Genomic DNA, 13,518 nt, shown 5'->3' with positions numbered 1-13,518 from the left:
AGATTTGATCACTATAGGGGAATGTCGATGGTTGTAGCGGGACCTTGCAGCGCCGTGATCCGCTAAGCAGAAGCCATCAACGAACATCCTGACGTCGGAGGCGTGGGCAGTGGGCGTGCGTGCAAAGATCACTGCATGGGATTCTGGATCGCGTGGCGGAGCGGTGTGGGCGTGCAACGACCATGGAGATCCGTGATGCTGCTCTTCACTTGCACTCATCAGTAATGCCTTTCACCATCCTGCTCAGCAATCTAATAGAATTTTGGCATAAAGTTTGATACAAATATGTGCCATACAGCGTACGGAGCTCGGTCCTTGAGGTGTCCGGTTGTTCATGCAGAGAGACGGCGACAGCCACGACAAGTCCAGTGGTCTGAAACGTCAGACCACAGGGGCTCGGACCAGCCTCGTGGAAGGTGTTTCAAATCGGCCAAGCTGACAGCGAAAATGCATGAATGGCCACGAATATTTTGCCCTGGCGCGGAAGCGAGTGGCTTTGAGTTTGGCGCTAGACGAAAATCGCGCCACAACTGCCATGATTTGTGCAACGCATGTCTTGCTGGCAGAATGTTGGCATAGATGATTCTCTGCGTTTGCAGAAGATGGCGGGAGCGGCGTTTGCGAATGGCGGAATTGTTTCGTCGTGCTGGAAACAGCGCATGCGCACAAAGCGAATGCAGCAGAGTGGAATGCGCAGCGTGTTGTTGCAAGGTTCTTCTGCCAAGGAACAGCTGAGCCGTGCTCGCGCCCATCACCGATTTTGGCGAAGCGTTTGCGGTAGATCCTCGTCCTCGTGAAGACGACGTCAACGCCAGCGTCACCAGCAGAGCGAGACGGTGGACCGGATGGTGTTGTCCACGTTGTTGCTGCTGCTGCTGGGGACACGCGCACACGCTGTGAATGCAGCAGCGTTGCGGCGCAGGCAGGCGTGCGTCGTCCGCTCGGGATGGTGCAGCAGGAGCGCGCTCTATCTTTGCCCGGTGAAGCTTGAAGCTAAATCGATGAACGCCCGTCCCTGCCGAGCTGTAAGCACACGCGTAAAGCCTCGTACTCAGGTATACATGTACTGTCGCCGCCGTCGCCGTCAGCATTGAGCTCCCTTCCGTGAAGTCTTTCTCCCCCATTATCATCATCACCGCCGCCGCCACCGCGCAGACCGTCGTTGCAGAGACATTGTCGCTCGTTCGTGCATCCATCCCCAGCAGCTGCACCGCCTACGCACACACCACCATCTTATCGCACGCCGGCTCCTCTCCGAACCCACTTGGATCCACTACCACTGTATTCTCCCCAACGGCCCTTGCAACGCCCTTGCGCCGCCGCTGCGATGGAACAGACGCTGCGCACTCCGGGTCCGCAGTCGCCCTCGGCACGCTCGCGGGGCTTCTCGTTTCGCAGCGACAACAGCGGATCGTCGCGTCCGAAGGAGGATCTGACTGAAAGTCCCAAAGAAAAGGCGCGCAAATCACAAATCTGGAGTACGACCAGCAAGGCCAATCCTAATGCCGCTTTGACTGAGGCTACTCCGGCAGGTGGGTAACGGTCGACCTATCTCCCCAGCCTTCTTCATAACATCACACCTCCGCTGCTCTGTGCTCATTCCAGCTGCCTACTCTGCACATCCATCCACTCACACCAATGGCTTCTTCGATCAAGTCGCGCCCGGCGTCGGACATCTTTGCTAATTCACCTGCAGTCGCTGCTATCATTGAGGAGAGCACATTGTCGCCTCTGCGCGCGACACAGCATCGAGATGCCAACGGCAACATTATCAGTAAGCGAGTCCTGCCGAAAGCGGCAACACCCAGACTAATCAATCCATACAGCCGATCCTGACCTGTCCAACCCAACGCGACCGCGCATGGAGCGTCCCCTAGACACTATTCGTTCGTTCGAAGCAGCTATTGATTCTGGATATCGTCGACGATCAAACTACGGGCGTGCCGAGTCCTATAATGACCAGTCGAATGGTTACGGACAATCGAGGAGAAACAGTGCATATGGTGGGTACATTCAGCATCGGCGCAAAGACTGGCGCTAATGAGCATCTGCAGGCAATAATGGCGGACCACAACCTCGATACGGCAATGGCAACGGAGGAGGATACTACGGAAACCGACCAGAAGGCTACGGACCAGGTCCGAGCAGGCCTCCTTATGGCGCTCCTCGAATGCAGTCCGAGCCCAACATGCCACGACCATACCCTCCACAACATGGACACCAGTACTCGCAAGACACGATGGCGACAGCGGTGACAAATGGCTCCGATAGCACAGGACCATGGGCAAACAGCACAGACCCCAGCAGCGAAAATAGCTCCATTGATAAGAACTACCAACAGAATGGCTATGGGCAAAACGGCTATGGTCAAAGTGGCTATGGCCAGAACGGATACTCGCACAATGGTTACGGTTCCGGATCTCCAGGACCTATCCCCGAAGATGGCGCGTATCCGATGAAGCACGGTGGCGCTGTTCAGCCACCGAACGGCGCCCGACGACCCATTCCTCTCGGCAACACGAGTAGCTATGGCACCCCATCACCCGCTCCTGGAAGCCTTCCATCATCGAAGCGACCGGAGCCAGAGAAGAGAAAGAGTCGATTGAGCCGAATGTTCAGCAAGAAGGGCAAAGACTAAGCATATGTACAGCAGCATCTTTCTACGTGCACGCATATGGAGGTCCTCTGATGAACAAGGTCTCTTCGGCATTTTCTGCTTCGTTGCACATAATAATGTAATGAGTAATGCAGTTCATGGTGGGATGGCACGGCAAAGGGAAGATGAACAGCAACTTGGCTGAGTCTTCACTCTCCGCCGAGTGCTCGATTGGAGATTTTCTGATTTGTGACGGCGTGCTCCCTGTCAAACATTGGGATTGATTCATGGAAAGAAGAACAAGCAAAAGAAAGCGAGATAATTTCCGCTTTGAGAAAAACTTGGCTACGACGTACGACGAAGAAGAATCGGTGATGGATAGCCAGGTCTTGAGGGGCCTTTCCTTCTTTGGACTATCTCTGAACTTATGGCATGACTATTTCATTTTGTTGTTTCGAAACAATGCGGGACTAGGGTCATTAGAAATGGAAATGGACTCTTATTTCTTCTCGCAGTATGTCTGCGGTTTCAATTTTGGTTGGGCTGAACATTGAATGCCCCGGCCTATCGATTGAAGTGCTTTTGACTCTGCTCTGCAAGCCTGATGCTTGAGGTGCGATAAGCTTTGCCTGTCTCGTGCGTGCAGATGCGGCTGAGATAAAGGGACAAGAAAAAGGTACGAGCGGCGTTGGTGGGAGGCACTTCCGCTGACCCATGCCACGAGATTTCTGATGCCTGCTTGCGGCGATTCGTTGGAATGTGCCACGCAATGCTAGATAGCGATGGAATAAATGGTACTCCGCGATGCACTGCATAGATAGGGACGTTGGTCTGGTTCATGGCGCTGACTATCTTCAACGCGATTTCTTCTCTTCTTCTGCTAAAGCTTCTCGTTCGCTCTTGTCGTCGTTGAAGGCTACGATTACGTAGCTGATTAGGACTACGTTTGCCATTACGGCTGCGAGACCTCCGGCGTATGTTGAGTTGCCTGTCAATGAGAAGACGAGAGTTAGTTGAGATGTGTGTGGTCGTTTGGATGAGGCGATGTTTGAACATACCACCAAATACCAAATTTACGGTCAGGAAGTAGGTTCCGATTGGGAAGGTGAACATTGCGATTGTGAAGCCGAGGAGTTTGTAGATCACGGAACTGGAGGGTTTCGGTTATTATGTGAGGGACGGGAATGGGCTAGCATGGTGCGTGGTGTGCGTACGATGGCACGGCGGGACTGATGTTGGACTTCACTTCGGCTTTGGTCTCATCTTGGTCGAGGTGTGTCTTTTCGGACGTGTTGATTCTTCGAGTCGCCATTGTTTGGTACGTAGATGCGAGTTTCGGGTAGTTCTTGTGTTTGTTGCGTGACGGAGTTGCGAGCAGTGATGGTTTGCTCGGAGTGGCTGACGTTTGTATGGGCGTGATCCCGGTGAACCTTGTTGCGCGTAGGGCTGAAAGCGTCCAAGGCCCGCGGGCTGGCTGGCTGCGTGCTTGTCGACATCTTCACTTGTGCTTAACTTCACTTGACACCACTTTCCCCCCACAGACTCGACCTCGCTTCCGACACTTAACGGCTTGCACTGCACTTTGCATACTCTTGCGGCGCGTCAACACTCGCACCGGCCGCGGCCTTTGTACAACAGCGTGTTCTTTGTTCCTCGCGTTCTTTTCCGCTTTGCGCTTTGCCCTGTCACGTCGCCGCCATCACGGAGCACACTCCTGTACCACTAGCCCGCCGCGGCACATTCGCCGATCATGGCTGACAGATTCGACCCGATAAGCGATGGCACGCCTGCAAAGAGGAGGAAACTTAATGACGCGCGTGGTGGGAAGGAATGGGACTCGAACGAAGACAGCGGGGACGACTTCAAGGCAGATGATTTCCAGACCGCGGCAACGCTGCCATTGCCGACACAGCAGAGGAAGAACCAGCTGAACTACTCATCTGCCCAATTCCACTCGGATCTTGGGGCCTCTTCCACGCCCGATCATGTCACGCAGCCGACGCAGCCTATGCGGCCAGAGGTGCAAGTCGAGCGCTCTTCGCCCGCTGCGCAATCACCGCAGAGATCAACGGCACAGAGACCGACTCCGCAGCCGATCCGTAATCCCTTGAACATGGCACAAGGCGTGCGTGGTGGCCTACTCGCGAGCGCAATGGCGCCGCCGGGAACGGCATTTCGGCGTCCAGTCAACGTACAATCACAAAATTGGCCTACGTCTGCAGAGAGCGATGAGGATGACGATCCACCTGTCCGGCATGAGAGTCAGCCATCCCAGGCCCGTCAGCTGCCTCGGGCGCCGCTACGACCCACGGAATTTAAGAGAGCGGGTGTGCATCTGCCTTCGTCGCCGCCCCAGATGCAGCGGGTTCAGGAGTCGCCTCGTGCAAATCAGGCATATGCGCCAACTCCCAACAATATCAACACGCCGTTTATGTCGATGCTTAGTCAGTTCAGTCATAGACCTGGCCAACAACCTCACCATCAACCGCCGCAGCAGCCCCGTCCAGCGCCTGTCAACCCCCTCGGGTATCACCACTACCCCTATCAGCAACCAGTGTACGACTCGGCAGGTGCTTACGGCAACTCGACTCGGATGCCACGACAAGCACCAATGTATCAGATGCCTGGACAACAACAATATGCCCCGCGACCAATGCCGCCCGGTCATCCTGTGCAACAGCAACCACATCCAGGATGCCGCACTGCAAATGAAATTCCTGACTATCACCTTCGATTGAAGGTGCAAACCATCCAGAATGCTCTACCCCAATACAGTGTTGTGGCATGTCTTCATGCTTTGCAAAAGACTCGAGGTAACGAGAGTCTTGCTATGACATGGCTGGTCGACCAGAGCGAACGCAGCCAATCTTCAACAACCGCGGATGAACTTTCTAGTCTCAGTCCTGTTCCGAGAAGAGGTGTGGCTCAGAACATGTCGCCATACCATCCCATGAATTCTTCACAGGGGCCGCCACGCCCGACCGCCAAGCAGGACATTCGAGCGAAGCAGACGATCGCCGAAAAGTATCGTGCGCGCAAGAATGCACGCGTTGTACGCGACGAGGACGAAGATAGTGACGAAGACGACGATGAGGTAGTGCAGCGAGGCCGTGGCAGCGGGCGTACAACGCAGAGATCTAGTCCAATGTCGTCACCTCCACCTCCGGTACGCACTCGACCAGGCAGACTTGCAAAGAAGCGTGCGGCAGTCATTATTTCTGATGACGAGGATGGCGACTCGGGCATAATTCATGATGTGAGTGATGGCTCTGACGGGGAGCCTGAACAGCAAGTCGTTGCGGAGGTCTCAGAAGATGTGGTGTGGATGAGAGAGGCGAGAGTACTCAAGCTGCTCAACGAATCGACAGTGGCCGACCTTGCTGAGATCACGGCCAAACCTGTCGACAACATCAAGTTTGTATTGGATCAACGCCCGTTCAACGACCTGGATGAGGTTCGCGCAATCGTGCAGGAGACTTTGACCAAAGCTGGAAAGAAGTCGAAGAAGACGAAAGCGCTTGGAGAACAGCTTGTCGAAGAATGCATCGAGGTTATGTCAGGTTATGATGCCGTCGACGAATTGGTTGTCAAGTGTGAGAAGATGGCAGCGCCGCTGCAGGAAGCCTTAAAAGCCTGGGGTGTTGGTGATGTCAAGGATGGAGAGCTGCAACTTATGAGCCTCGACGAGGCACACGATTCTGGCATTGGCACACCAGCGAGCTCGGTCGCTGAAGATGCACCTGTCCAGAACGGCATCAAGAGCAAGCGCAAAGGCAAATTCCTGCAGCAGCCGGAGATCATGAACAAGGACCTACCTATGAAGGAGTATCAACTCGTGGGACTCAACTGGCTGTACATGTTGTACACCAAGAAGATCTCTTGCATTCTGGCCGACGACATGGGACTTGGCAAGACGTGCCAGATCATCTCCTACTTGGCGCAGCTGCATGTTGAGAAGGTTGATGGAATCCACTTGATCATTGTGCCTGGTTCTACCCTTGAGAACTGGTTGCGAGAGTTCGAGAAGTTCGCACCTGACATTGCAGTGCGGCCATACTATGGATCCCAGGCCGAACGCGCTGAACTGCAGGCAGACTTGGAAGCGAACCAAGACACTACCGATGTCATTGTCACGACCTACGATATGGCAGTCAAGGAGAGCGACAACAAGTTTTTGCGAAGGTTTGGGCCTTTCGAAGTGTGCGTATACGATGAAGCGCACATGTTGCGCAACCCCAACTCCGACCGCTACAATCAGCTTACACGGATCGATGCGAACCACAAGGTTCTTTTGACGGGCACGCCACTTCAAAACAACTTGCAGGAACTCATTGCAATCCTAGCATTCATCATGCCTGAGCTATTCACCGAGAAGCGCGAGGACCTCAATTTCCTGTTCAAGCACAAGGCCACGACGAAGGATACATCGTCGGCTGCGCTGCTTTCCAACGAACGTGTGGCTAGAGCTCGTAGTATTATGGCCCCGTTCATCCTCCGCCGCAAGAAGCAGCAAGTGCTCGACCTCCCAAAGAAGGATTCGCGTGTGGAATACTGCGAAATGACGGACACACAGGCGAACTATTATGGGGAATTGCTTGATCAATTCCAGCAAGTGCTCAAGGAAAAGACTGCGCTAGGGACTAAGAAGTCCGCCGCTGTGAACAAGGCTAGTGCCAACATTATCATGGCTCTGCGCAAAGCCGCTATTCATCCACTGCTGTCCAGGCGAATTTTCGACGACCAGAAGCTGAACAAACTTGTCACTACCTTGACCAAGTCCGAAGAGTTTGGTAGCAACCCACCAGACAAAATCAGAGCCTATCTCGATGGCACTGCTGCGCAATGTGTCAAGGGTGGTGACTTCGGCCTTCACAAGTTCTGCGCTCATCCCGATCGTCAGTTCTTGCACAAGAAATTCGCGCTGAAGAAGCAGGAGTGGATGGACGCTGGCAAAGTGGTCAAATTCAAAGAGCTCATTGAGGCATTTGTGAAGAATGGCGATCGTACTCTGGTCTTTTCGCAGTTCACCACACTCATGGACATCTTGGAGGAAGTTCTCGAGACCCTCAACATCAAATTCTTGCGACTTGACGGGTCCACGAACATGGCGGATCGACAGGACATGATTGACAAGTTCTACACGGATGAGACCATTCCAGTGTTCATGCTATCGACACGTGCTGGTGGTGCGGGCATCAACTTGGCGGCGGCAAACAAAGTCATCATCTTCGATTCTGGCTTCAACCCTCAAGATGATATCCAGGCTGAGAACCGCGCGCATCGCGTAGGTCAGACGCGCGAAGTTGAGGTCGTCCGTCTCGTCACCAAGGGCACCATTGAAGAGCAAATTCATGCACTCGGCGAGTCCAAAATTGCGCTTGACGAACGTGTTGCTGGCGAAGGTGCAACTGCGGCAGATGAGACGAAGGCGGAGAAGGCCGGTCAGCAGATGGTTGAAGAAATGCTGGCGGAGAAGCTAAAGCGGGAAGAGGTGAAGAAAGAAGAGCCAGATGAGACCAAGACTACTAATGGTGACGACTTGAAGGATGCATTTAAGAAGGGCTTGGAAGACGAGGGACTCAAGGTCGCGTCGAAGCAGGCCCAGTACTAGTTGTGTTGCTGAATTTCAGCATTGTCGCTGAACTTTTGGACGGGGAATTGGGTATGTACACATAGAATCGCTGCTGACGAATGATACGTCTTGTACGAATGGCTTCTTGCCCATGTTCAGTTCCTAGTCTTGAACTAGCTACAAACTGGGGTGCGACAAAGAATTTCCTGATCCGGCCGACATGACAAAGACGATGCTGACTAGGGCCTGGTCATGGTCGTAGCACACCCACTAATAGTTCTTAAGCACATAGCCTGCATCTCGCAATCGCTTGTCACAAAGGCCATGGCAGAACGACACTCTACGCGAATCAGGAAGCCCACTGAAAAGGCTCGCAAAGCATCGAAGTCCCCTACAAATGCTGCGAGGCAATCAGCGACTCTACCGCCTACTCCAAGAGCTACATCGACGCCGAAGAGCATCCTTAAGGGCCGCTCACCTAAAAAGAGAATTGCCGCCGCTACTATACCAAAACGTGTCACCGTCTCTGCTCCCCTGCCTCCACCTTCCCGCATATCTTCCCTTCAACCTCCCCGTCCTTTGGAATGGCCCTCAGCGTACCTCTGGACACCACTCCCGCAGACTCCGCTGACACCTCTCTCATTGGATCCGATCGCTCGTCGAGCAAGACGCCTACTCCAACTCCTCAAACAACGTTATGACTTCCATTTACATGCTCTCCAGCCAGCGAAAGAAAAAGTTACAGTCTATCGGAATTCCGTGAATGTTCTTCAGGAAGAGTTATGGAAATTGGAGGATGTGAGGGTGGAGAGTCTTTATGATCTTGGAGTGACTGAGAGAAGGTTAACAAACATCGGGGGTACGAGAGGTTTGGATAGGAGGATTAGAAAGTCGCATCGACGGGTTGAGGTGGCGGAGGAGGGAATGGAGCGTGCGGAGAGGGTTTTGAGGATGGCGGAGAGGAGGTTGGATGAGATGGAGGGGGAGTGGTATGATTTATTGTTCGCTTCTGGGGATGAGCCAGATGGAGAGAAAATATTTGCTGCTACAGCTCAAGATGGTCTTGCAGACGATGGAAGTGATCTCGGCGAGGATGCTGATATTGATTCTATCCTTGCATTGATGGTCATTCCACTGGCGGCGAAGATCCAACTTGGCTCGAATCTCGAACATCGCGCTTATGTTGACAATTTGTCGAATCAGCTTAAAGCTACGCAGGCGAAGATGGGGCAACTACAACGCGAGTTAGAAGCTGCAAGGGAGGAGGTCAGGATTTTGTTCCCGCAGCCTTCAGAGTCGGAGGTCTGCAAACGTAGAGGAACGAATTCGAGCAGGCGAGATCCTTCTGGTCCGCGCGAAGACGGTACAGATGACGAAGAGCAGAAGAGAAAGGAGAGGCTCTCTTTTCCTCGCGTTGCGCGGTTAGTCGGCGCTCTTATCTCCATGCGGGAACGAGAGCAGGAGCTCGGGGTCCTGCTTTCGAATGCGGAAGACCTCGAGAGAAGTTTAGATGCAGAGCTTTGCAAGAGGGCAGTGATGGGAACAGATGGCTCAATGAGGAGTCCGGCTAGCACGGTTGGCATGTTGAGTCCAAGCACGCCTATTACGCCGTTATGAGGCATTCGACGGCTCTGTTGTTGAATTTAAGGATAATCGTTGGTGCTTCACCAAGGCTATTTCTATCGGAAGGTCCTTCTCATACGGATCCTCTGGTTAGCAAAACGACTCTCTTTCCCGTGGATACCATTCCCGCAACTGGTATCGTACCCGCTGTCGTTGACGCCAGGACTTCAATCGCAAAGTCAGGCCCGGTAGCGCAGGCGAAGGCGATCGACCGACGGACTTGAACGAGATCAGAGCTCTCAAGTACACGGAGCAGCGGTTCACATACATGATGCAGCTATTATGGTGGAACAGCGAACTCCAGATTTGCGTGGAACGGTATCTCGCTAATCGTGAACACGGGTCCTCGACGGGAAAAGAGCGAGAAAAGCGCGATCAGACACGGTGGTTGTCGATCCATGCTTGCGGAAGGCGTACCTGACAGTAGGGGACCGTGGGAAGTGCCAGTGACACGCATGGCATAAGCATGTGAAGGCATGCGGTCTAGTTCCGCTGCAGTATTCATTTGCTGCTGAGCTTTGTTCAGACGAAGTGACTGACTGGGCAGGCGGAAACACCAAGACCCACAATAGAAGGGTGAGGCTTGTATGCAATGGCTGAGTCAAAGAACTCTTGAAATTGTACAATACAATGCTACACCTGAAATCCATCTCGTAACAGAAACCATGTCATATGCAGTATCCCATCCATTATCCCATCATTCGCTCGCGGATATCCTTAGTTTGGAAGTGCTGGGCAGCCCTTCCGGCAGTTACCCCTGCAGTCGACAGACTGGGTGCAGGTGCACTTCATGTTGTAGTTTCCTCCATCATCATCTTGGCTGCAGACGAAAGATCCGCCGTTCTGGCACAGTCTCCAGGCCTTGAAGTCGGCTGTGTATGAATCGCATGGGAGAGATGTGTCGGCAGGGCAGCTGGCGCCTACAGCTGGCTTGATTTGGAAGTCCTCGTAGTCGCTGTTCGCGACGTACAAGTCGAGCCATCGTTCAGCCTTGGACTGGACCTGGGCCTGGCTCGATGGAGCAATTCTCGGACGAGGATCGGCTTTGCTCCACGTGAATGTGCAATCGCACTGTCTGCAACTCTTAGCGGCGAGAGCGGCGCCGATGAAGACAGCGGAGAAGAGGGCTGAGATATGCATTTTGTGGGTCCTGGAGGGGACGATTAGAACGGCAATTCGTAGGCGTTTAGAGATCTGCACATACTTGTGACGGGATTGACCGATTTGGGCTGATTGTCCGAAAAGATCTCAGAATCGGAGTTGAGGAGATGGAAGTGGATGTGAGTGCGATGATGGCGATGGATCAAGGTGAAAAGCTCACTGCATTTATACACAATCCACAGCTCGGCCAAGTACCATCCGATCACACAGGGGCCTGGACCGTCCAGGACCAGGTGATGGAAAGTGGTCACACTCGACGAGATTGATGTTTTGCATGGCTTTGCCAGTTCGAGCAAGAAGCACTAGGTCTGTCTATCCGTGTGGCCGTAGGCTACGTGATAGCCCACCGTGACCGCGATGGAGCTTGGCTCGGGATGCTAAGGGCAGCCCGAGTGACGATGTTTCATTTTTGACCGCTGCGATATTTTGGGGAACGTCTTCACGGTCCAAGATTGGGCCTAGCAATTCCTTCGAGTATGCACGATGCATTATTAGCGCACAAGCAGTCTAACGGTGCTCGTGCAATCAAGCCCGTGGAGGAGATCGATCCAGGAGCCATGACTCGAAGCAGAGGTCTTCGTAATAAAAAGACACAACCCTAACGGCTTCATCGGTCGGAACGAGGAGGCGCGCCGGGATCTTCTAGGAAGAAGTAGAGATATGCTATATCTCGGCCACGTGCAGAAGTTGTTGCTGTGACATCAAAGCTAGAGGTTTACGCTTAGCTAGAAAGCTTAAGGCTGACTTAGCAGAGCAGGGATGCCAGCCGCCTTCTCGGTGCACGTGGTGTTTCATGCTGAACTACATTGAAACCGAGGCGAACCCGAAACCCGACATTCTCGCTTCTCGCTTCTCGCATATCTCGTATCCGGGGATTTTCTCCTGAGCCGCCGTGCCGATTTGATTTTCCTCCTGATGTATGCACGACTTCATGCGAATGTGCGCATCTTCTGGTCAGTAGAGGACATAAGCAGTATAGTCGTGGAAGTCTTAATAAGCCCCATGCACATGCTTCGCTGCACAGGGAGGAAGACAGTCAGCACAAGCGTGATAAGCCTTTTTCCAACCAGAGACCCCTGCCTGAGATTTGCCGCTTAGCGAAATTTAGCCGGATAGCTTCGATAGACGACACATTCACTTGCAACAGTCCAGTCGTGCCGCTTGACCATAACAGGAGAGTTTAAAGGTCCATAGCTTTCTCGCTTGCAGCCCTGAGCGGCTAGCAGGAAACTTGCCAATCTGAGACAATGCTAAATTGGGTAGCCTATGCCTTCACATCAACGGACCGCCGCTTCGATGGACACTTGCCCGAGGCCGTAGCGTTTCCATCCATCTCTGAGACTGGAGAAGTCTACATTTCTGGATGGTGACGCGAGGCAGATGCATTGAAGGGCATCGTTGCCACATTGAGTGGCAGAGAAAGAACCTTGCCGTGGCATGATGCACAATCTTCAGCTTGTAGCAGAGTTTTGATAACGGACGGAGCGTCCTGAAGTTTGAATAGTCGTGCCGCTCTCAATACGGACCGCCGAGTGAATCCCCGGATACGGCACTGACCAGTTTCCTGTTGCCCCACGATCACCCATCGCGCTCCACTCGTGAAATGTTGATTATCAAGAAGCTTGAGACAAATTCTCCACATCGCACACCACGTTCGTTATCGAATGGATCTGTATGTCCACTTGGACGCCGACGACCAAGCGGACCAGATGATCGTCATTAGAAGCGTCCGTGTATCGAAGGACTCTCTTCAATCGGGCGAATTGTATTATCCATATGTTAGTTTGGAGCGAGGCCGAAATTAGCGTAGCTAGTTTATGCATCACCGCGCGGTTCATCGTTGTGCCGTCCGTGATCAATGCGACTGGTCCTCGAAGAGCAGGGGAAACGCCCAACTGCATTATTCTTCTTACTGTTGTTCACACGGGATCAATATCAAATCAAGCGTCCGGAGAGAAGTCTTTTGCGGGCACAGACAATGCGCGACCAGCGCCAGGGCTTGCGATGTGGAAGATGAGCCGCTATGGAGTGTGCGTCGACCTCCGAACCACAAATCGTCACCTCAGAACGAGTCCTGTCTCGCATTCAGACCGACTGTGCGAGATACGAACCCCAATTTTCGCGTTGATAAGTGACACGCTAGGAATGAGACATGTGGACTATGTTCGTGTCGTTCCAATCCCATGTTGCGTCCGCGTGTGGGCATTGATCGAAATGAACGGTGTGTTGTAGAGCGTGGAACAAATTTGTTCTTCAGCACCAAATGTGGTCATCCGAGCAACTTCAGTTGGGCGAGTGTTGAAGGCTTTCTGTTGGTATGCGTGCGAATTTTGTCGTCTGCGTTGTCATTTCGAATTCGTCTGTTCGCCACTGCAATGCTTGCCTGTATACACGATGTGATATCAGGCCTGACCTCCTATACTGTCCGCTCTTCGGGCTTGGGTTCTCTTCGCTTCAGAAAACATACGCGATGATTCGTAGAGGAGCTTGAGGGAGCTAATAAAGCTCTTGTAGTCGTCGACCTGCCGTCCTAGCCTTTTTCGACAGTAGAACGACCGATGATCGC

General features: G+C 53.1%; 5 protein-coding genes across 5 annotated transcripts; 3 read left to right on the top strand and 2 right to left on the bottom strand.

Moving 5' to 3' along the window:
- Window positions 1–1,327: 1,327 nt before the first annotated feature.
- Window positions 1,328–2,638, top strand: RHO25_006368 (uncharacterized protein; the record flags this gene model as incomplete). Its single annotated transcript, XM_023597198.2, has 4 exons — window positions 1,328–1,532; window positions 1,697–1,774; window positions 1,827–2,003; window positions 2,055–2,638. 4 exons carry the CDS (start codon window positions 1,328–1,330, stop codon window positions 2,636–2,638), a joined length of 1,044 nt encoding a protein of 347 aa, XP_023452675.1.
- Window positions 2,639–3,450: 812 nt separating this feature from the next.
- On the bottom strand, window positions 3,451–3,908 carry VMA21 (vacuolar ATPase assembly integral membrane protein vma21; the record flags this gene model as incomplete). The annotated part of the gene is made up of 3 exons (XM_023597197.1): window positions 3,451–3,584; window positions 3,655–3,746; window positions 3,811–3,908. 3 exons carry the CDS (start codon window positions 3,906–3,908, stop codon window positions 3,451–3,453), a joined length of 324 nt encoding a protein of 107 aa, XP_023452674.1.
- Window positions 3,909–4,346: 438 nt separating this feature from the next.
- RHO25_006366 (uncharacterized protein) lies at window positions 4,347–8,207 on the top strand (the record flags this gene model as incomplete). Its single annotated transcript, XM_023597196.2, has 1 exon — window positions 4,347–8,207. One exon carries the CDS (start codon window positions 4,347–4,349, stop codon window positions 8,205–8,207), a length of 3,861 nt encoding a protein of 1,286 aa, XP_023451878.1.
- Window positions 8,208–8,492: 285 nt separating this feature from the next.
- RHO25_006365 (uncharacterized protein) lies at window positions 8,493–9,785 on the top strand (the record flags this gene model as incomplete). Its single annotated transcript, XM_065602775.1, has 1 exon — window positions 8,493–9,785. One exon carries the CDS (start codon window positions 8,493–8,495, stop codon window positions 9,783–9,785), a length of 1,293 nt encoding a protein of 430 aa, XP_065458847.1.
- A 723-nt stretch (window positions 9,786–10,508) lies between these two features.
- Window positions 10,509–10,931, bottom strand: RHO25_006364 (uncharacterized protein; the record flags this gene model as incomplete). The annotated part of the gene is made up of 1 exon (XM_023597195.2): window positions 10,509–10,931. One exon carries the CDS (start codon window positions 10,929–10,931, stop codon window positions 10,509–10,511), a length of 423 nt encoding a protein of 140 aa, XP_023453099.1.
- Window positions 10,932–13,518: the final 2,587 nt, after the last annotated feature.

Source organism: Cercospora beticola, chromosome 4, assembly GCF_033473495.1.
Source record: "Cercospora beticola chromosome 4, complete sequence".
NCBI lineage: Eukaryota > Fungi > Ascomycota > Dothideomycetes > Mycosphaerellales > Mycosphaerellaceae > Cercospora > Cercospora beticola.
The sequence above is the reverse complement of the archived record's forward strand: the minus strand, read 5'-3'. Positions and strand labels throughout refer to the sequence as shown.